The 23317-nt window shown below is 37.0% G+C and overlaps 1 protein-coding gene across 18 annotated transcripts in view; it reads left to right on the top strand.

The window, feature by feature from the left end:
- Pcm1 (pericentriolar material 1) overlaps window positions 1–23317 on the top strand; it is a 90870-nt gene that overhangs the window by 22063 nt on the left and 45490 nt on the right. For 13 of the 18 annotated variants that reach the window (XM_042700398.1, XM_042700370.1, XM_042700334.1 and 10 more), the window contains 13 exons: window positions 852–961; window positions 2987–3203; window positions 8187–8385; window positions 9467–9640; window positions 10455–10612; window positions 10709–10947; window positions 15512–15660; window positions 15791–15920; window positions 17517–17657; window positions 19046–19236; window positions 20543–20740; window positions 22645–22864; window positions 22971–23116. In XM_042700398.1, the coding sequence (XP_042556332.1) occupies window positions 852–961; window positions 2987–3203; window positions 8187–8385; window positions 9467–9640; window positions 10455–10612; window positions 10709–10947; window positions 15512–15660; window positions 15791–15920; window positions 17517–17657; window positions 19046–19236; window positions 20543–20740; window positions 22645–22864; window positions 22971–23116 (2272 nt within the window). Of the gene's footprint in view, window positions 1–851; window positions 962–2490; window positions 2524–2986; window positions 3204–8186; window positions 8386–9466; window positions 9641–10454; window positions 10613–10708; window positions 10948–15511; window positions 15661–15790; window positions 15921–17516; window positions 17658–19045; window positions 19237–20542; window positions 20741–22644; window positions 22865–22970; window positions 23117–23317 lie in introns of those variants that run through there. The other 5 variants (XM_042700352.1, XM_042700442.1, XM_042700415.1 and 2 more) reach the window with 2 other exon arrangements.

Raw genomic sequence — 23317 nt, forward strand, 5'->3', positions numbered from 1 at the left:
AAAATTGTTTATACTAATACATGTATTTCGTCAGCCCTGTGATTCTAACTATATTATAGTCACTGTCTCCCTTACAGCTAGAAAGTTTTAAGCTAGAAAGTTTAGAGTGGTAAAAGGGCGCCTGAGGTAGTTGAATAGTATAGTAGTAACTGTTAGAATTGTCATTAGGAAAGTGCTTTTTTAGAAGAAGACAAAATCCAGGGTCTTTTTGTATGATTTACTTCACAGCCAACTACAATGAAATACCTATTTTTGTAGGCTTATGACTAGTGGAATTTGGCTTGCTTTTAGAACATTATATGGGATATAGCCAGTGTTCATGCTTATCAATGGTTACAATGCTTTTGCCCTATGAGTAGTCAAAAAAAAAAGCCAGTATTTCTTAGAAAATCAAATACATTTGCTATTTTAACCTTTACAAAAGATTACCAGCTCATGTAATACAGCATTAGTTTTATTGGAGTAGTTGGAGATTGAGACACGTGAGGTAGTTTTTCAATATGCATTTTACCCATTATTCCCTCCAAAGAACTGATAGACATGCTATACCACTCTTCATCATTGAGTCACTATTGTTAATCGGAGTGTAATATATCATCTCTCTTTGTATGTTGAAACAGAAAAAGACCCATTCCTCCTTGTATGTTGAAACAGAAAAAGAACTACTCTAAACGAGTTTGCATTTATCTTTTTTTTTGTTAAATAGAAACTTCTAATAAAATGATTTATTGATAAATAAGAGCATAAGCTGGTTTATAATTATTAGTTTGCTTTTTATTTTTTCTCAAAATTTATGTCCATGTCCTAAAAGTTGACTTACATTAACCAGTAGTTGTTCATTTTCTTTCCAGTTGCTACAGAAACTTCAGGTAGCTTATCTGGAGTCAGTATCACATCTGAACTAAATGAAGAATTGAATGATTTAATTCAGCATTTTCATAATCAGCTTCGTGATTCTCAGGTAACTTAATTTTTTAGTTTGATAAGAGTTTATAATTTTATCATAATAGTTACTCTCTTGGCACAATTGTTAAAAAATTAATTTCATGGAATCTTTTTACTTTCAAAATTATGATTCATAGTATTTGAGTGGCCTCCCACCCTTCATATGATTGCATTGCTGTTTTTACAGGGACTGTATTTTGAAATATTCTTTTTGTTTGTTCCTAGAATTCATTCTTGTCTAGAAGACTGGATGGTCATAAGCTTTAAGACTTGAGTTAGGTTTAAGTCTTTGTCATTATATTTTACTAACAGTTTCAAGGAAGTACCTTTTTTTTTTTCCTTTTGACACAGTCTCACTGTGTAGCCTAGGTAAGCCTTGAATTCTAGATAGTCCTGCCTGAACATGGGGATTTTATTTTCACTGGAAAACAAGATTGATTGAAGATGTAGTGTTTTCTTTCTTCTTGCTAACTGAAACTAATCATTTTAGACAGTTATTTGGCAATACTTAATAATTTTTGTGTATTGACTCATTACAGCCTATGCTAAAGAAACCCAGATGCTTACAAGAGAAGTATAAGAATATTATGACATATTAATAGCAAGACACCAGAAACAAAATAAATGACTGTGAACAGTAAAATGAATTAATTCTATGAATACAGGGTGAAAGCCTACATAGCAATTCCAATAATTAGCTAATGAGTGAAAAGTTTAAGAAGCTGTTGCTTACTTTATTTTTTATCAGTACACATAGAGATGTTCCCAAATAAAAATATATATGAGAAAAGTATTCTTGAAATTGTCCATTTTGTAATTCTTTTTGGCATTACTTGAGATTGAGTACTAAAAGTCTGCAAATATACAGTTTGGTTTACTACCCTAGTCCTTCATTTTTTAGTTTGTTTTTCAGATAATATTTTGTAATTTTGCCCAGGCTAGCCTCTCCAGTAGCTGGTATTACAAACATATACTACCACTTGAAGGCTAGCCTTTAACCACAATCCTTCCATCTTCCCAAATAGAAAAATTTATGGCACATAGTACCATGCCAGAAGGAGTTATTTCCTGAAACCACTTTTTTTTTTTTTTTTTTAAGTTGCCCTGGGGATTGAACTCAGGACCTTGTGTTCGCTAGTTTGGTTCTCTACCACCTGAGCCACTTGAGCCATTTGAGCCACATAACCCTTTATAAGTTTTCTTAGGAAAGAAGAGGAGGGCTGGGAATGGGGCTTAGTGGTAGAGTGCTTGCCTAGCATGTATGAAATTCTGAGTTCGATTCCTCAGTACCACAGAAGAAGCTGGAAGTGATCCTGTGACTCAAGTGGTAGTGTGCTAGCCTTGAGTCAGAGAAATTCAAAGACAGTGCTCAGGCCCTGAGTTCAAGCCACAGGACTGGCAAAAAACAAAAGAAAAAGAGGAACACAGAGGAGGAAGTTTGATAGGTTGGGAAGTTAAAGTTTAGAGTGATTCTAAGAAGATAGCAAGAGAGATTTTTGTATGTTTATTTTATATAACATATGGCATTGTTAGTACTCAATTTAGATTTAGACAGCAACTATGTCCAATGAACCCAAGGTCAGTATACCTATGTGCATATAAAGCCATATCTGTGATAATGGCACAGCAGGAATAGTAACTTACTTTGAGAATAGAAATGGCATCTACTTATCTACCAGTATGACCTAGGTAAATACATCTCGCAAATAGAATTTATGTTGCTTTTTGTTGTTGGTGGTGGTGGTTATGGGGCTTGATCTCTGGTCCTGGGTGTTGTCCCTCAGTTCTTCAGCTCAAGTCTAGTTCTCTACCACTTGGGCCACAGTGCCATTTCCGGTTTTCTGGTGGTTTATTGGAGATAAGGGTCTCACCAACTTTCCTGCTCAGGCTGGCTTTGAACCACGATCCTCAGATTTCAGCCTTCTGAGTAGCTAGGATTACAGAGCCACTGGTGCCTAGCTTATGCATTTTTAAATTGGAAATAATAACTTTTAATGTATTTTTTCTTAATCTGTCTGTCTCCTGTTTCTTTTGTTTTAAGCCTCCATCTGTCCCAGATAACAGAAGACAAGCAGAAAGTCTATCATTAACTAGAGAGGTTTCCCAGAGCAGAAATCCATCTGGTTCAGAACATTCACCTGATGAGAAAGTTCAGCTTTTTAGCAAAATGAGAGTCCTACAGGAAAAAAAGCAAAAAATGGACAAATTGCTGGGAGAACTTCATACCCTTCGAGATCAGCATCTGAACAATTCAACATGTATGTAAATCTGGTTTAGCAATATTACATAAAAGACTACTAAGTTTGCTATTTGACACACAGTAGTTGTTTAATAAGTACTTGATGAGTGACTGTAGTTCCTTAGAGAATTTATAATTTTTGTGGAAAGGTAACTTGAATGTAGAATAATAATAAGCCGGTGTATGGTAACATATATGATCTGGTAAGTTGGTTCAGAAAAGGGAAAAATAAAGTTGGACTTGAAAAGTTGGTAGGAGTTGGATAAGTGAAAGGTAGAAGAAAAGATAATTTTGTGGCAGAGGACATAATACTGCCCTTTTTGGTGCCAGTTTTAGGCCTTGAAAACTCTGGGTCCTGGGTTCCATCCCTTAACTTTTTTTGCGCAGTGCTGATACTCTACCACTTGAGTCTCCGCTTCTGGCTTCTTGGTGGTTATTTGGAAATGAGAGTCTCTGATTTCTCTGGCTGAGTTGGCTTCAAACTATGATTCTTACATCTCAGCCTTCTGAGTAGCTGGGATTACAGGTGTGAGCCACCAGCACCCAGCTTAATACTGCCTTTTTAAACCTTATTAAACATGTTAGCTGGGGTTTTTGCTTCTGTGTCTTTTTGTCTTGTATGTAAGTATATTTGATTTGGGGAAGGGAAGAGAAGGGGAAGCACAGAAATGGTGGGATAAAGGGTAGTACTAATTCAACAGTGATACTCACTAGACACTATGTGGAATATGAACTATGTAACTTGTGTGGGTTGAAGAGAGAAAAAACTGGGACAAAAGGAGGGAAGAGGTGACACTGTTCAAAAAGAAATGTACTCAGTACCTGACTTATGTAGCTGTAACCCCTCTGTATAACACCTTTACAAAAACAAAAAAACAGAATTCAGCCAGCACGGGTGGCTTATGCCTGGAATCCTAGCTACTCAGAAGGCTGAGATCTGAGGATCACAGTTCAAAGCCAGCCTGGACAAGAAAGCCCATGAGATTCTAATCTCCAATTAACCACCAGGAAACCAGTGGTGGTGCTGTGGCTCAAAGTGGTAAGGACAGGGCCCAGGCCCAGAGTTCAAACCCCTCATGACTGACAAAAAAAAAGTTACCTAGGGTAAAACTAGTTTAATTTGTACCTTGGTTTAAAAACCATGAAATTCTGGGCTGCAAGTGTGGCACAGTGGTAAAGTGAACCTAGCTTGCTTGAATCTCTGGATTAAAACCCATAATTGAAAAAAAAAAATTAGAATAAAAATAACAGAAATGGTCAAATAGATTTAGTAATGTGTAGACAAAAATTTTTGAGGTATGAAATACATGAAAGAAGTTTAAGGGCTGGGAAGGTGGCTCAGTGGTAGAGCGCTTGCCTTGCATGCTTGAGGCCCTGGGTTCGATTCCTCAGCACCACATAAGCAAAAAGAAAAAAGCCGGAAGTGGCGCTGTGGCTCAAGTGGTAGTGCGCTAGCCTTGAGCTGAAGAGCTGAGGGACAGCGCCCAGGCCCCACGACCGGACCCCCTAAAAAAAAAAGAAAGTTTAAAACAAAACCCTTGGAATTATATTAATGTTTAAAATGTGTATATAGCAATATAAATAGTCAACTCAGGCAGATGTAACTATATAGGAATATATGAACTATCTTCTGTTCCACAGAGTTGCATGTTAATGGGTTTTGTGTTTTTCTTTTGGTTCAGGGGATTGATCCCAGGGCCTTGCACATGCTAACACTAAATTATACCATCTGGCTGGTCACCTAGTCAGTAGTCTTCAATTACTGTCCTAATAATTACCTTGTCAAGAGAAGCCTAGTTCTTCCCCTGAAAACAAATTTCCCAGAACTGGAGTTGTGACACAAGTGGTAGAGTGCCAGCTATAGGGAAAAAGCTAAGTGAGAAAGTGATAGCCTGAGTTCAAGCCACAGTACCAGCACAGTTAACCAAACAATTCTGCCTTAAAAACCAACTCTTTTCCTACATAGAGGACACTAAGAAAAATTTAAAATTTTAAAGTTATATTTATAGCCTTGACTAAAATATAAAAAAAGTACCACTCTGCTTAGATGACAGTAGGAGGTCATTTTTTCTAACAGGGGGAAACACTTTGAAAGGAGTGGGGAAAAAGTAGAATGGTGAAGAAATAAAGTGAAGATACCAGTTGACAACAGTTAAAACAAGGTAGAAGCGAACAATGAAAGTCCCTTTGATAAAACAGATAAATAGGTAGAGTCTTCTCAGAAGTAGGAATGGCCAATAAACACATGAGGAAAATGTTCTATATTCCTGGCCACAAAAGAAATGCAAATCAAAAGTAAGATTGGCCAGCATTGAGAATATAAAAATGCTGGTGGTGATGAGGAAAAAGGAACTCTACTATAATGTTAGTGGAAAGGTAAACTACTACAATCACCCCGGGAGACACTTTGGAGATTCCTCAAAAAAACTAAACAAAGAACTATTGTGATATATTGATACCACTCTTTGGCATCTACCCAGAGTATTATTGTAAGTCAGGATACAGTAAAGGACACTTGCACATCCATATTTATTGCCATACTATTTATAGTAGTCAAGTTATGGAAACGTGTTTTACAACGGATAAGTGGATCAAGAACATGTAATACATATACATGGTGGAATTTTACTATCAGAATGAACATGTCATTTGCAGGGAAATGGATAGACATAGAATCAAGCTCAGAGAGACAAACAGCACGGGTCTAAAATACAAACATGCATAATAACATATGCATTTATATACAGACTAAAGGATGGTATAATTAGGGGAGGAGTCCAAAGGTGTAATTCATCTGAACAAATAATGTACTGTTTATCAAGATGAATACCAGGAAGCAGAAACATCTTTTTTTAGGGGGAGGGTTCTTGGGAGACACATGAATGGAGGGAAGAAAGGTGAGCAACTGGAGCCATTATATTCAATGTACATTATGTAAAAACCAAACTATATAATTGGGGATAGGGGCAAGGGAGGGAAAATGGGGGAGAATGAAGGAAGGGGTTACACTGATCAAGCAGCATTGTACTTATAACCTGACTTAAGGAATTTTAACCTCTTTGTACAACTCCTTTTATTTTTTATCATTTAAAAGTTTTTTCTATTGTGATTAAGTGATTACATTTCACAAATTTCATAGTCTTGTTAGATAGTGATACTTAGTTAAAGTCATAAGCACATTCTAATCTTCATGACGCAATTGTCTTTATCGTGGTCTATAAAGTTTATGGATTCTGGGGTTGGGAAGGTGGCTTAGTGGGCTCAGTGGTAGAGTGCTTGATTTGCATGCATGAAGCCCTGGGTTCTATTCCTCAGCACCACATAAGCAGAAAAAGCTGGAAGTGGCATTGTGGTTCAAGTGGTAGAGCGCTAGCCTTGAGCTGAAGAGCTGAGGGACAGCGCCCAGGCCCAGAGTTTAGGCCCCCACTACCAACAAAAAAAAAAAGTTTGTGGATTCTGTGAGCTTTGACGATATAGCTATTTCTTCCACATCAGGTGATATCTACATTTTCTTTTTGCTTAGTGTCAGCTATTCCCTCTTTCCCTCTCATTCCCTCCCTCCCATGCTGCCATTGAGTTGCTTAGTTCGTTTTGATCAATGTCCGGTGTAGCTGATGGGTCCGGCTGTTGTATGTTTTTCCCTGTTTCCCTCTGTTTTTAAAAAAATGATAAAAGATAAATAGGAATAGTTTTGAAGTAATCAGAGGTAGGAAAGTACAGACTCTCAATCATTAATTTCCCTAGAAGGTATAAAATATCTTCTATGTAATGGATAGAAAAGTCATAAAAAATTTAAGTACTGTAAAAGATTAGCTGTTTACCTAATTGGAAAATTGTATTATTAAGTAGTATTTCATGGTATTGATGCCTGACAGATTATATATTTGCTCTGTGCCCTGAAATAAGAAATTTTCTATCTTGGAAGCTATATGTAATTGTTTTTCCATTTCTTTTAATGGACCTTATCAAGGAGTTTTACAAAGGAGTTACAATTTCAAGTCAGGTAATGAGTACAGTGCTTGTTAGGCAATAATACCCCTTTCTTTGCTTTCCTGAATTTTTTACCTCCCGTTTTCCCCACAAGTTGCATAATGTATATTGAATACAATGACTGCATTTGTTCACCCTTCCTCCATTCCTGTGTTTTCCTCTGTGGGATCCACTCCTCCCCTCCCCTGCCCCAATACAAAATGAAACACAAAAACAACAACAAAACATGTTTCCATTTCCTGGAATTTGTTTTGACAAATAGTACTTGTTCAGAGGTGTTTGGATTCTTCCCTAAGTGTATCCTCCTCTAATCAGTTTGTGTGTAAATAACATGTTATGAGCTAAATGTAATTCTTGTGGACTGTAGATTTGAGAAACTCAGACCTAAATCAGCCAAGCTTGGCAAATTGTTGTGTATTGCACTTCAGACATACTGGCCTTATTTAACTTAACCTAGAAGTAGGGTTATCCTACTGCTCTTCTATTATTTTTCTAATGTACATACAGTTGTGTCAATTTCTTATACATTCCCTCTTTCTGTTTTAACCCCGAAACAGTAATGTAAAATGACTGGAAGGGAAGTACAAATGTTTCTACATATTTTGATGTGTTTAGTTGTGGAGTATTCAGTTAAGTGTCCTGATATCCGTAAGTTTCTAATATCTAAATTTGCAGAATTTAAGATGATAATGATTTTGGTTTTATGTTTGTATCAGCAAAGGGTGTGTTATTTTGTGCCATGTTTATTTATGGTAACTTTTTTTTTTTTTTTTTGGGGTCTGGTCGTGGGCCTGAACTCTGGGCCTGGGCGCTGTCCCTCAGCTCTTCAGCTCAAGGCTAGCACTCTACCACTTGAGCCACAGCACCACTTCCAGCTTTTTTCTTTTTGCTTATGTGGTGCTGAGGAATCGAACCCAGGGCCTCAGGCATGCAAGGCAAGCGCTCTACCACTGAGCCACCTTCCCAGCCCGTAACTTTTTTTTTAATGGTAAATTTTTTCCCTCTTTTGCAGTTGTGCCTTCTTCAGCCTCTCCACAAAGGACTGGGGATCAGAGAAGTACAACTTCAGCACCTTCTGCTTCTGTAGGCTTGGCACCAGTTGTCAATGGAGAATCCAGTAGCCTTACAGCTGTTCCTTACCCTGCAGCTTCTCTAGTTGCTCAGAATGAGAGTGAAAATGAAGGCCATCTAAATCCAACTGAAAAACTCCAGTAAAACATTTTTTACTATCATTGTTGACATAGATTAGAATTAGATAATGGGGATAAATTTTTTCTTTTTTAATCTATTGAAAATTTGTTCTTAAATGATGTTATGGTATGTTTTGTATCTGTGTGTGCATGTGTGTTTTATATGTGCATTTTAAAAGTTTCAAAGGGAAATGGGTCATTTTATCCAGGTAGTTTGTGAACAGATACTTTTTTAGTTTTCAATAAAAGATCAAAAATAGCTAGAACTGTAAGTAAAATATTTTATATTCAAATGATAAGAGCCCAGGTTCTAGAATAATACATAGTCCTAAAAATTTTCTTGCATAAGGTTCTTGTGAGTATGGACAAATAACTTAGTCTTACTAATTGTTTTCCCTACTGCAAAATAGGAATAATGTTTCTGTCCATAAAATTTTTTAATATACTTTTGATGTAATTGACCCATAATAATTTTGCATATTTGTAAAGTTACAGTGAAACATTTCAATTTATAAAGGCTTTTAAGGATTAAAAAAGTGATATAGTTCCTGACACTTTGTAGAAGACTCAACAAACTTGTTACTTTTTTTAAAGTATTACATATTTTATAGGTCTTTTTATATTAAGACAAATTTGGAAAGTTACATATGTTCAATAATGTCAGCATATCTGACTTGCCTGAATAGTTAATTTTTTTTGTATTTAACAGTTATGGATAAACTTAGATTTTTGTTTGTTTTGGTTGGTTGTAGGGCTTGAATTCAGGGTCTGGCACTGTCACAAGACTAGTGCTCTACCAGTTTGAGCCACAGTTCCACTACCAGTTTTCTGGTGGCTAATTGGAGATGAGTCTTCTGGACTTTCCTGGGTAGGCTGGCTTTGGGGCACAATTCTCAGATCTTAGTCTCCTGAATAGCTAGGATTACAGGCATGAGCTACCAGTACCTGGCAAACAGATGTATTTTGACATTGCGTTTTCTGCTGTTAACATTTATGGATAGATCTACTGGACATTTAGTTCTGGTTGCTATTGTGTGTAGATAGTACATGCTTTCTTTGTTTTTTCTGAAATGGCTGTTAATACTAGATTTTTTTTAACCAGGAAGTTAAATGAAGTTCGTAAGAGATTGAATGAACTAAGAGAATTAGTTCATTATTATGAACAAACATCAGATATGATGATAGATACTGTAAATGAAAACACAAAAGATGAAGAAACTGAAGATTCAGAATATGATTCTGAGCATGAAAATTCTGAACCTGTTACTAATATTAGGTAAGGATGTTGTTTGTTTTTTTCTCAACGTATTCATCTGAACCTAATACTTCTCAGTGTGGGGGAAATGCCTCAATGACGTGTTTACTATTTGCTTTTAAGTTTTTCCCTTGCAAGCTCACAACAAAGTAGGGCAGTGTAATCATTCTTAACATCTTCAGAGAAATAGGGAAGTACTGCCTATAGTAATTTAATAAGGTTACTGTCAGATTAACTGTAAGTAAAGTGTAAGTAGTATCAAATTTAGCACTTTTCTATACCTATTTTCAGATGTAATTTTGGTTTTACAGATGTCTTTTCCCCATAAGTTTCCAAGTAACACATATACAAAAGTTAATGAAAAGCAAGCATAGACTTCTTAAAATTTGAACTTAAAATGGATAGCCAAGAGCCAAGCTCTACATTCCTGGCCATAAAGGAAATGCAAATCAAAACCACCAACCCAAACAAACAGAAATCGAAGTTTATGCATAGCTGTTAAATATATAAAGTATTAAATATTCAGGCAAACCTAGCTAGTCAAGAGGCTGTGGTCTGAGGCTGAGATCAAAGCCAACCTCAGCAGTAAAGTGTGAGACTCTTATCTCCAATTAACCACCAGGAAACCAGATATGGAGTTTTGGCTCAAAGTAATAGCATGTTAGTCTTGAGCAAAATAGCTTAGAGACAGCATGCCCAGACCCTAAATTCAAGCTCCACAACTGACAAAAAGATAGCTAATGTTACTCTTAGTTTAAGCTGTTTTATTAAAGCTCTTAAACCCTTATTTTTTTAACCTTAAATAACTGCAGATTTTCTTCTTTTTTTCTCCCAGAAATCCACAAGTATCTGCCACCTGGAATGAAGTAAATAGTAATAGTAATACACAGTGTGTTTCTAATAATAGAGATGGGAGATCAGTTAATTCAAATTGTGAAATTAATAACAGATCTGCTGCCAACATCAGGGGTCTAAATATGCCTCCTCCTTTAGGTATGGTGGTCTATATTCAGAGATGATTTTGCCTTGATATTCTTAATTGGATTTTCTCTTTTGAGAATCAGTTCTCTTTTTGAATAACATTTTTAGCAGACTGTCGATACAATAGAGAAGGAGAACAGGGGATGCATGCAGCACAAGGTGAAGATGATGAGGAAGAAGAGGAAGAAGCAGAAGAAGAGGGAGTAAGTGGAGCTTCATTATCAAGTCATAGAAGCAGTCTGGTTGATGAGGCTCCAGAAGATGCAGAATTTGAACAGAAGATTAGTAGACTTATGGCTGCAAAACAGAAACTTCGACAGCTACAAGATCTTGTTGCTATGGTGCAGGTAAATAATACATGATGAATTGTTAGTACAATCTTAAAAAGTAAAATTTGTATGTTTGGCTATTTTGTTGTTTATAATTATGATAGTACATTTCTCTTCTCTTTTATACTAGTAACAGGGATTTAACCCAAGGTTGCTAGGCAAGTAAGTTCCTACACTTGCTAGGCAAGCACTTTACCACTGAGCTATAATCCCAGTCCTCCATTTATTTTTTATCTGGCAGTTTTAAAGACTGCTGTACTATACAAACATCAGCACACATTTTTTGTTAATGATGAGTATAGATATTTTACTCATATTGTATTCAGTTTTCACAACTTCTTATGTAAAAGTAGCACTAATGTATAAACACATGAGCATTACTATGTTTCAGTGTAGTCTTATTTACTAAACCAAGTTTTTTTGCTGATGACCTCAACCTTCTGTCATGCAGTAAGGTAGATAGATATTAAATAGATAAAACAGATATCGTTTATTACCTTTGGTAATATTACCAAAGGTAATAAACAATAGGTTATAAAGCTATGCCCAACAGCATTTAGATGTTCTCATACTAAGGCCTATATATCTAACCATTTTCTTCTTTGATATAACAGAAGAAAATTTATATGGTTTCTTAATAAAGCCAAAAAATTAAAATTAGAACTTATTAATCATAATTTTTTTGGGGGGGGGATGTCTGGGCTTATACTTTGGGCCTGGATGCTGTCCTTGAGTTCTTTTGCTCAAGGCTAGTAGTACTCTACCACAGGAGACACAGATAAGAATCTCCTGGACTTTTCTGCATAGATTGGCTTTGAACCACAATCCTCAGATCTCAAGCCACCAGTGCCCAGCCTAAACTCCTTGATGTGCCTTCATAACTTCTTTAGAGGTTTATAAATTGTTGTTTACGTTCATTGTGCATGTAAATATTGTACATTTTCACATTGAGGATATATCTATTTTAAATAAGTGGTTCTAACTTATACAATGCACATTTTATTGCTTTTTTTCCTCCTACTGTACAGTGTCTTGAAGAACCTTTGTCAGCATGTATTGTATGTAATTATAAACGTAATTATAAATGTGATTATACAGCTAATTAAAATATTTGCAATATTGCACATATATACACAGTACATATGTATGTGAACTTTTAGTTATACCATCTTACTGATATATCCTTTTATGGTTTCCAACTTTTTCTTTTTATAAACTGCTCCAGTGAACCTTCTTACACAGGCCTTTTTGTGTTTTTGTAGCATATATATGAAAAATTAAGAGTATTTCTGTTCATATACATTTTTATTTAAAGGACACTTCAATGACTCTTCAGAGTGACTATTGTCTAAACATTTATGTATAAGCGAGTTTATTTCCTCTAACCTTTGATGGCATGTTTTTATATTAGTATACTATATCTTTTGTTGTTGTTGTTGTTGTTGGTCCTGGGGCTTGAACTCTGGGCTTGGGTGTTGTCCCTGCGCTCCTCAGCTCAAGGCGAGCACTGTAAGCACTCTACCGCTTGAGCCACAGCGCCACTTCTGGTTTTCTAGTGGTTTGTTGGAGATAAGAATCTCATGGACTTTCCTGCCCGGGCTGGCTTTGAACTGCTATCCTCAGATCTCAGCTTTCTGAGTAGCTAGTATTACAGGCGTGAGCCACCAGCGCCTGGCTACTATACTATATCTTTATTGACCATTTAGTAGGATTAACCTTTGGCTTTTCCAGATTTTCTCTATTAGAGGAAGAGCTGTTCTCTAGGCACTAGTGGTTCATTCCCACAATCCTAGGAGGAGGATGAGGTTTCAAGGATTATGGTTTGACGCTAGCCTGGGCAGCAAAGTCTGTGAGAGACTTAATTAATCAGAAAAAAAACTGGGTTGGAATTGTGACTCAAGTAGTAGAATACCCACTGTGAGAAAGCAAGCCTTATCAGAACTCAAGGCGTTGAGTTCTCCCTCTCCCTCCCCCACCCTCCTCAAATGCTGTTGAGGAAAGAGGATACTTAAATATGTTTATGAACATGATTGGATATGTAAGGCAATATGAACAACACATAGAAATATGAGTCAAATATGTGTATTTATTTTGCCTACATACAATGTGTATCTGGAAGGTTACTAAACTTAACATTCATTGCTTATGCATAATGGAATCACTTAAGGGTTAGGAATGGAATCTTCTCTGAATGTCCTGGAAATTCTGATGTGTGTGTGTGTGTGTGTGTGTGTGTGTGTGTGTGTGTGTGTGTGTGTGTGTGTGTGTGTGTGTGTGTGTGTGTGTGTGTGCGTGTGTGTGTGTGTTGAGCCACAGGTTCATTTCCAGCTTTTTTGGTAATTTATTGGAGATAAGAATCTCATGGACTTTTCTGCCTGGAATTGCTTCGAACTGTGGTTCTCAGATCTCACCCTCCTAGGATTAAAGTAATGAACTACCAGGACCCAACCAATATTACCATTGGGGGGGAAAAAGTTTCTAAAGCAAATGATAGTATTTGTGCTCTGTTGAATGTTCTTTTATTTATTATAAATGACTTTTCCTTCAAGTTTTTTTTTTTTTTCAGATGTACAACTTTAAATTGGATACTACAACAGAAATGAGGAATTAATTTTTGATGCATTATAGTTAAATTAACTTAATTTCATAAATATGTACATGTGTAGGGCTTGAACTCTGGGTCTGGGTGCTGTTCCTGAGCTCTTCAGCTCAAGGCTAGCGCTCTACCACTTGAGCCACAGAGCCACTTCCGACTTTTTCTGTTTATGTGGTGCTGAGGAATTAAACCCAGTACCTCATGCATGTGAGGCAAACACTCTACCACTGAGCCACCTTCCCAGTTCAATATCAGGCCTATGTAAATCAAACTTGTTTTAGGGAATGTTCTGAGATCAAAAATGATAAATCAGAGATGAGAAAATTCCAAATATTAAACTTTACATGTCTTGTAAGACTCACCTTTTTTAGTTCCTTAGTCTGTGATGAAGTATATTTTAAAATGATAATGCTTTAGTCAGTCACTGTCATCTTTTAATACAATAGCTTGTTAATATTTCAGTTATATTACCACCTGAAATTTTAGTCAGCTTTTATTCCTTTGGGGGGGTGGGGCAGTCCGTTGTGGGGGTCTGAACTCTGGCCTAGGCACTGTTCCTGAACTCTTCAGCTCAAGGCTAATAACACTCTACCACTTGAGCCATAACACCACTTATGGTTTTTTCTGGTTATGTGGTGCTGAGGAATCAAACTCAGGGCTTCATTCATGCAAGGCAAACACTCTACCACTGAGCTACCTTCCCAGCCCTAGTCCTCTTTTTAATTTTAGCTTTTAGTTTTTCCACTTTTTGTTTGTGACAATGCTTTGTGAAGCTGCTTCTCATTTCTCTAGTTACAACACAGTTTTTCCTAGCCTCCCTATTCATAACAGTAATGAGTTAAGTTAGTTTTTAAGATGTTCTGTAGAAGGCTATTTTTTGATAGCTCACCTATCAAGAAAAAGTAGCCAAATTTTTGTTATTGCTAGTTATCTTAATCTGTTCTCTATCATGAGATGCTTGGGTCTGGGTAATTTTATTATAAAATAGATTTATTTAGCTCATTCTTGGGAAGGTTAATAGTCCACATCTGGTGATGACAGAATCCTGAGGTAGTTTAAGACAGCACATAATCTGTCTTTTTTCTTATAAAGTCACTAGAATCCAATTGTGGGGACTGCATCTAGTGATCGTATCTGAGCCTAATCACTTTCTAAAGGCTACCTCTAATCAACATTAGAAGGATTATGTTTCTGTCCTTTTCAATACCTAACAGTGGGGATTCAATTTCACCAGTGCACCATAGCACTGAAAAATTGATGAGTCACATTTAAAATTTACCCAGTTTGGTTGTTAGTAATTCACTTTTGGCTGCTGATAGAGAATACTTTTTTTTTTTGGTAAAAATTAGGTGGTTTCTATATGAACTATGTAACTTTTTTTTTTTGTTGTTTTTTTTTTTTTTGTCGGCCGTGGGGCTTGAACTCTGGGCCTGGGCGCTGTCCCTCAGCTCTTCAGCTCAAGGCGAGCGCTCTACCACTTGAGCTACAGCGCCACTTCCAGTTTTCTGGTGGTTTATTGGAGATAGGAGTCTCACGGTCTCTCCTGCCCGGGCTGGCTTTGAACCGCGATCCTCAGATCTCAGCCTCCTGAGTAGCTAGGATTACAGGCGTGAGCCACCAGCGCGCCCGGCCACTATGTAACTTTTTATATCTTAGCATATTTAGTAGATGTAAATTAGATGGTGTCTGGTTATCAAGATGGTTTTCCCTTTTTTTGGGGGGGGGGGGAGTGGTCTGTCATGGGGCCTGAACTCTGGGCCTGGGCACATCCCTGAGCTCTTCAGCTCAAGGCTCGTACTCTACCACTTGAGCCACAGCACTACTTCCAGTTTTCTGGTGGTTTATTGGAGATAAGGGTCTCACAGACTTTCCTGCCCAAGCTGTCTTTGAACTGTAATTGTCAGATCTCAGCCTCCTGAGTAGCTAGGATTATTGGCATGAGCCACTGGCACGTGGCTCATGATGATTTTCATTACGTTGTTTTAGGATGATGATACAGCTCATGGAGTTATCTCTGCCAATGCATCAAATTTGGGTGATTTCTACCCTGCAGAAGACACCAAGCAAAATTCAAATAATGCAAGAGGAAATGCTAGTAAAACACAGAAAGTTACTGGAGTAAATGAAAAGGCAAGGTATGATAAGCTTTGGTCTTTTAAAAGGTAATGGCTGTTATAGCAAAACTACTTGGTTATTGTATTATATTTTAATACTACTAATCATATTTTATTGGAGTCCATAAATACAATGTCAATATAATTACAGAGAGAAATTTTACGAGGCTAAACTACAGCAACAACAGAGAGAGCTAAAACAATTGCAGGAAGAAAGAAAGAAACTGATTGAGATTCAAGAGAAAATTCAAGCTTTGCAAAAGGCATGTCCTGATCTACAGGTGATTTTAAAATTTCACTTTGAATAAGATGTTTAAAATCTAATAGCAGCTGAAAGTAGTCTTGACTGACAAATTTATATCTAGTTTTGTGACATTAAATGGATTAAGCATATATATTTATACTCTGATAAAACATGGCACATGGGAATAAACATTATTTCCATTCTTAGGGACTAGAATAGTCTGTGGGACTCTTAGCTCCACTTAACCAGCAAAAAAATGAAAAATTAAAAAAAAACCAAGCCAGACACTAATTGTTCATATCTGTAAATCTAGCTACCCAGGAGGCTGAGATCTGAGGATCATGGTTCAAAGCCAGCCTAGTCAGGGAAGTCCATGAGACTCATCTCTAGCCACCAGAAAACTGGAATTGGAGTTAAGGCTTAAAGTGATAGAGTGGTAGCCCTTGAGCACAGAAGCTCAGTGACAGTGCCTAGGCCCTGAGTTCAAGCCCCACAACTGACAAAATTAAAACCAACAGAAGTAGAGCTGTGGGTTAAATAGTAGACTGCTATCTTGGAAAACAAAAGCTCAGGAATAGCACTCAGGCCTGAGTTCAGACCCCAAGACCAGCACAAAAATATTCACGAATAATTATTATATTAAAATATGTGTATGCGTGCACATACCCAGCTGGCTTTGAACTGGAACCCTCACATCTCAGTCTCCTGAGTATCTAGGATTACAGGTGTGAGCCACTTGTGCTCCACTATTAAAATATTCTACTTTAAACTTTGCAACCATGGACGAGCATTTCCATTTTTGTTGGTCTAGAATTATATCAGAAAGCCTTTATACCATCACAAGTTTTCTATGAAATTAATTATTGTCTTAATATTAAATGTACATACTTCTACTTATTAAACAAAACTTTAATATGAGTCTTAAAGATTGAACAGAGAATAAATGATATCCATGTCAAATAATCAAGTATCAGGGGTATTTGAAAATAGAATAAAATTTTTTTTGAGGTTTTCCAAAAATTACTGGTTAGGTTATTCTTTATTTTTGTTGGTCATGGGGCTTGGACTCATGGCCTGGGCGCTGTCCCTCAGCTCTTCAGCTCAAGGTGAGCACTCTACCACTTGGGCCACAGCACCACTTCTGGTTTTCTGAGTGGTTAATTGGAGATGAGTCTCATGGCCTTTCCTAAGTGGCTGGCATTGAACTGAGATCCTCAGATCTCAGCCTCCTGAGTAGCTAGGATTACAGGCGTGAGCCACCGGTGCCCAGCAAGTTATGTTTTATTTTTGAAGAAAGAGAAGCATGTCAAAAAATATGTTTCTAATAGAACTGTGTATTTTCTAAACTCTTAAGTTTTTTATTCCCAACCTAAAAAATGGCCAGAGGAGTATGTAGGAGAGTTGAGATAAAAATTTACAAAATTTTTTCCACTAGCATTATTCTCTAGTGTTTCTGTTTCTATTCATTATCTTTAGTTTTTGTTTTCATATGTTATCTTTGAGTGATGATGACAAATGAAGTCTGGTAGTAACAGATTAAATGTAGCTCTAGAGTTCTGGAGAAATAAAAGTTTTATTCAATTAATGTAATTGCTTTAATACTTCATAATAATTTTTGTCAATTCTTTTTTAGCTGTCAGCTGCTAGTATGGGTAATTGTCCCACAAAAAAATACCTGCCAGCTGTTACTTCAACCCCAACTGTTAATGAAAATGAGGCTGGTACAAGCAAATCTGTTTTTGAGCCTGAAGATTCTTCAGTAGTAGATAATGAGGTATGGTCGGATGTGTTGTTTATGAGTTGGTCTTTTTTTTTTTTTTTTGCCAGTCCTGGGGTTTGACTCAGGGCCTGGGCACTGTCCCTAAGCTTCTTTTGCACAAGGCTAGCACTCTACCACTTGAGCCATAGTGCCACATCTGTCTTTTTCTGTTTATGTAGTACTGAGGAGTGGAATCCAGGGTTAATGCATGCTAGGCAAGCACTCTACCACTAAGCCACGTTCCCAGCCCTCTAAGTTGGTCTTAAATCATATGTTAAAAAGGAAAACTGAGCTGGATACTGGTGGCTCATACCTGAAATCCTAGATATTCAAAAGACTGAGAACTGAGGATCACAGTTCAAAGCTAGTCAGGCAGGAAAGGCTATAAGACTCTTATCTCCAATTAATCACTACAAAGAAAAGGGGAAAAAAAAGGTAGCCAGTGGAGCTGTGACCCAACTATTAAACACTTAGCCGTGAGCAAAAAAGTTCAGGGACAGTGTCTAGGCCCTGAGTTCAAGCCACAGGACCAGAACCAAAAAAGAGGGAACTGAAAATTGAAGCTTTTTTCTTTTCTGGTACTGTTGATAGTGTCTTGGCTTCAGGCATAGAAGACAAATACGCTATGCAAAATATGTTTTTAAATAACAAGGTGTTTTGTCTCTCAGTTGGATTAGTAAATTAATTTTTTCCAAAAAATAAACACAAACACTGGTACTGTTATATTTGGTCTTTATTAGGCAATCGTAGTGAAAAACAAAACTAATTTAAGTTAGATCTGTTCGTCAGAACTTTATTTACATATAATTTATACAAAATAGTTTTTTTCTAAAATACAGGGTTTTGTTTTACTGAAGTATGTTCAAATGCTACTTGTTTTCATTAAGAATTATTGCCTTGGGGGGCTGGGAAGGTGGCTCAGTGGTAGAGTGCTTGCCTTGCAATGCATGAGGCCCTGGGTTTGATTCTTTAGCACCATATAAGCAGAAAAAGCCGGAAGTGGCACTTTGGCTCAAGTGGTAGAGCATTAGCCCTGATCTGAAGAGCTCAGGGACAGTTCCCAGAGTTCAGCCCCACAACAGACAAATATATATATAGTCTTGGGGCTTAGAAGCTTGCCTTGCATTTATGAGGCCCTCGGTTCAATTCCTCAGCACCACACAAACAGAAAAAGGCTTAAGTGGTGCTGTGGCTCAGTTGGTAGAGCGCTAGCCTTGAGCTGAAGAACTGAGGGACAGTGTGCAGGCCCAGAGTTCAAGCCCCACCACCGACAAAAAAGAAAAAAAATATATCTTTTTTAGTCACTGAAATATACTGGCTTTCATGGATATCTTAGCATGCAAGTAGAAAGTTTTAAGGTAAAATAAGTATATAAATATTTCCTCCAACTTTTAAAACAATAGCTTTGGTCAGATATGCGAAGACATGAAATGTTAAGGGAAGAGCTGAGACAGAGAAGAAAGCAGCTGGAAGCTCTGATGGCTGAACATCAGAGGAGACAAGGCCTGGCTGAAACAACATCTCCAGTGGCTGTGTCCTTGAGAAGTGATGGGTCTGAGAACTTGTGCACTCCTCAGCAAAGTAGAACAGAAAAGTAAGAGGTTTTTAAATCTTTCCTTGAAAGCCTGACTAAATATGTAGGCAAGCAGCCTCATTTTCGTTATCTCGTATCATAAACCATATGTTTTATTGAAGTATTAATGAGTTTATGATTCAGTTAAACTGAATCCCACTATATTCTGTTTTAACGTCTTACAGCATGTTTCTGTTCTTAACACTATATTTATACATCTATTGTGATAGGTGTTCTGTATTTTTTTGTATGTTTTTATTGTAAAAATACTATACAGAGGGGTTACAGTTACATGAGCAAGGTAATGAAGACATTTCCTATTGAGCTTTATAAACTTATTCTCTTAGTCAAATTTAAAATTATAGAATGAAAAAGACTAGATGTTTTGCAATTCTTTTCTATCAGAGCAGAAATAAGCCTTTTTTAACAAATTGTGCATCTACTATTTGTAAAGGTCCTAAAGGTATTAAAGCAAGACTTAAGTTTTAAGTTTTCATATTTAGGATATGCCCAAAAGATTTGATCTGTATGGTCAGTTACTTTACTATATCATAAGATTTAGATTTAAAGTTTCAAAATCACAGTTTATTGGGATCTCACCTTTCATATCATCTGATATTTCTCCTTTTATAATAACTTTTTCTGTTCTTAGAGCTTGGGATCCTAATATACATTTTATTGGTCAAACTATACAATATTTTGTTCTATCTGGCTACTACTTACCTATTCCTTTGTGGAGTATAGTACTGGGAGTTTGAACTCAAGACTTCATGATTGCTAAGTGGGCTCTACCCTCTGAACTTTGCCACCAGCCTGAACCTCTTTTCTTTCGTGAAGTTTTTCAGGTGATTTTGATGAGCACCTGGTTTCAAAACCAGAAATCTAGATTGCATGTTTTAGTGTGGCAACCAGTAGATATTGGTGGCTATTCAATCTAAAATTCATTTCCTCAGTCATGTCTACAGCATTTAAAGTGTCAGAAAGCCACTACCAAGCATCTATTGAATAAGGCAGCACAAATAAAGATCGGTGCCAATATTGCAGAAAGTTTTGTTGGATAGCACTGAAGTAGAGAATTGTTACTCAAGGGAAAGGTGAAGGACATTTAATTTAGGAAAAAAGCCCCAAATGGTGTGGTTAATTACTTTTGGTAATTGTTTTGTAACAAGACAGCTAAACATTTTGTATACTAGGTAACGGAGAGTGACACTTCATAGTATTTATATTTAAGTGAAATTTGATATAGCAAACTGTTTAATATGTCAGGTAATAGATTTTAAGTAGCTAATTTCCATATGATTTCTGTGTTACATGTTTTAATCACTAGAACAATGGCAACCTGGGGAGGCTCTACGCAGTGTGCATTAGATGAAGAGGGAGATGAAGATGGTTACCTTTCTGAAAGAATTGCTCGGACAGATGAAGAGGAGGAAGAAGAACAAGATGCTAGTTCCAATGATAATTTTCCTGTGTTTCCTAATGGTGTGAATCATAGTTCTTATAATGTAAAGGAAACTAAAAATAGGTTAGTTTCCGAGTTTGGATTGTTTGCCTTAATTTAATTATATCTGAACCAGCTGAGTGTCCTAAAATTCAGCTCATTTTCAAAGTGCCAGGGTAACTGCATTTCTTGTCTTGGCTGAATATTCCTATAGTCCCTTAGGTTTGATAATTTGCTAGAAAAAATCAAAACTGAGAAACTTCAAAGGCAGTATCTACCTTAGGAGCAGTAAGGTATGAGAGATACAGGGGGCATTTTAGAATGGGAAAGTATACAAGAGCTTCCAACCTGCATGGTCTCTGAGCTTTTTATTGGAGATTTTATGTGGCTATGATTTATTGAATCATTGGCCTTTGGTAATTTCAATCTCTGGTCTATTTTGCCCTCCCTGGAGGTCAAGAGTGTTGAGTATGAAAGTTATAAACCACTAATGACCTGGTTGGTTTTTCTGATGACCACTCCCCTTGTCCTGAAGGCCTTTTGAGGATCACCTCAGTATAAACTCTGATATGGTTAGTAGAGGCTTGTTACAAATAAGAAGATAGAATTTATCACTCAGGAGATTCAAAGGTTTTAGGATCTCTGTTCAAAGAAATGGAGACAGACATTGATGTATTTTTAATGATATTAGAATAGTAATATTCAATTCCTGCTAAACTGAATCAAGATTCATATTTTAGCTTTCATCTTTGAGGGTGAACAGCAAAAATGAAAACGTCATAGATAATGAAAAATACCTTTCAACAAAATACTGTAATGTGTTGTCATTGTATTGCAATTACATGTGTAAGTCCTGATTTCTCAGGAGGCTGAGGTGGGAATCATTTGAAGCCAGGAGAATATTAGACCAGCCTGGACAACACTGTAAGATCCTATCCTGAAAAAAAAAAGTTAGAAAAGGTTAATTGCAATATTAAGATTAAATATAATGTCCTGAATAAAAGTGTTTATATCTGGGTGCCAGCAGCTCATTCCTATTCCTATAATTTTAGCTACTCGGGGCTGAGATCTCAGGATTGAGGTACAAAATCAGCCTGGGCAGGAAAGTCTGTGAGACTTACCTCCAATAAACTAACAAAAAAGTAACCAGAAGTAGAGATGTGGTTCAAGTGGTAGAACACTAGCCTTGTGGAAAAAAAGCTCAGAAACAGTTCCCAGGCCTGAGTTCAAGCCCCATATATGGTACCAAAAAAACCCCAATAACAACCAATCAATATGTAAGAGTAACACCACATGATAATGAACTGTTAGGTGGCTCAATTAAATCACTGAAAAGGTGGCTCAGTGGTAGAGCGCTTGCCTTGCATGCATGAGGCCCTGGGTTCGATTCCTCAGCACCACATAAGCAGAAAAAAAAAAGCCGGAAGTGGTGCTATGGCTCAGAGTGGTAGAGCACTAGCCTTGAGCATAAAAAAGTTCAGGGACAGCAGCCAGGCCCTGAGTTCAAGACTCACAACTGGGGCTGGGAAGGTGGGTCCAGTGGTAGAGCGCTTGCCTTGCATGCCTGAGGCCCTGGGTTGGATTCCTCAGTACCACATAAGCAAGAAAAAAAAAGCTTGAAGTGGCGCTGTGGCTCAAATGGTAGAGCGCTAGCCTTGAGCTGAAGAGCTGAGGGGCAGTGCCCAGGCCCAGAGTGCAGGCCCCATGACTGGACCCAAAAAAAAAAGAAAAATTAAATCAGGAATAATTGACAAGTACTTGCAATACAGAAGTATTTTTGTTCTGCAGAATTCAGACTTTGATACTTGTGTGTAAAAACATGAATAAAAAAGACTGGAAAGCAGTTGAAAACAACAGATTGGAAATCCATAATTTTTCTCCTATTTTTAATTTAAAGGAGCGCTGGTCCATAGATTCAGGTTTCAGATTTATTACTGTTTGGAAAATCATTACATACTTTGACTTTAAGGCTCTAAATCTTGTAATAGGTGGAAGAACAATCGCCCTTTCTCAGCAGATGGAAATTATCGTCCGTTAGCCAAGACAAGACAACAGAATATTAGCATGCAACGGCAAGAAAACCTTCGATGGGTGTCAGAACTGTCTTACATAGAGGAGAAAGAACAATGGCAAGAACAAATTAATCAGTTGAAAAAACAACTTGATTTCAGTGTCAATATTTGTCAGACTTTAATGCAAGACCAGCAGGTAAAATTTACTTTGAAAATAAAACTTTAGTTGCATTATTTTGAAGCAATACATTTTTTCCCCTCAACTCATTAGTAACTATTACCAATTTTTTTCTTTATTATAGACTCTGTCATGTCTTCTACAAACTCTTCTCACTGGTCCATATAGTGTTATGCCGAGCAATGTTGCTTCTCCTCAAGTGCACTTTATAATGCACCAGCTGAACCAGTGCTATACGCAGCTAACATGGCAACAGAATAATGTTCAGAGGTAACCTGTTTCTTGGAAGTATTGAGAGTGTAGTGAATATTAAACTTGAGAGAGAGTTATACAATTACCTTCCAGGAAACAGACCTGAGTTTGAGAAAGAAATGAGCCAAATTGCATCTTCAGGCACCTGAAAAATTTAAAACTAGTCATCTTGTATATTGAGGACTTTTGTTTGTAAAATTTTGTATTTGTGAGTTGTGT

The sequence above is a fragment of the Dipodomys spectabilis genome, unplaced genomic scaffold (genome assembly GCF_019054845.1).
Source record: "Dipodomys spectabilis isolate Male_0828 unplaced genomic scaffold, ASM1905484v1 ptg000009l, whole genome shotgun sequence".
Taxonomy (NCBI): Eukaryota; Metazoa; Chordata; class Mammalia; order Rodentia; family Heteromyidae; genus Dipodomys; species Dipodomys spectabilis.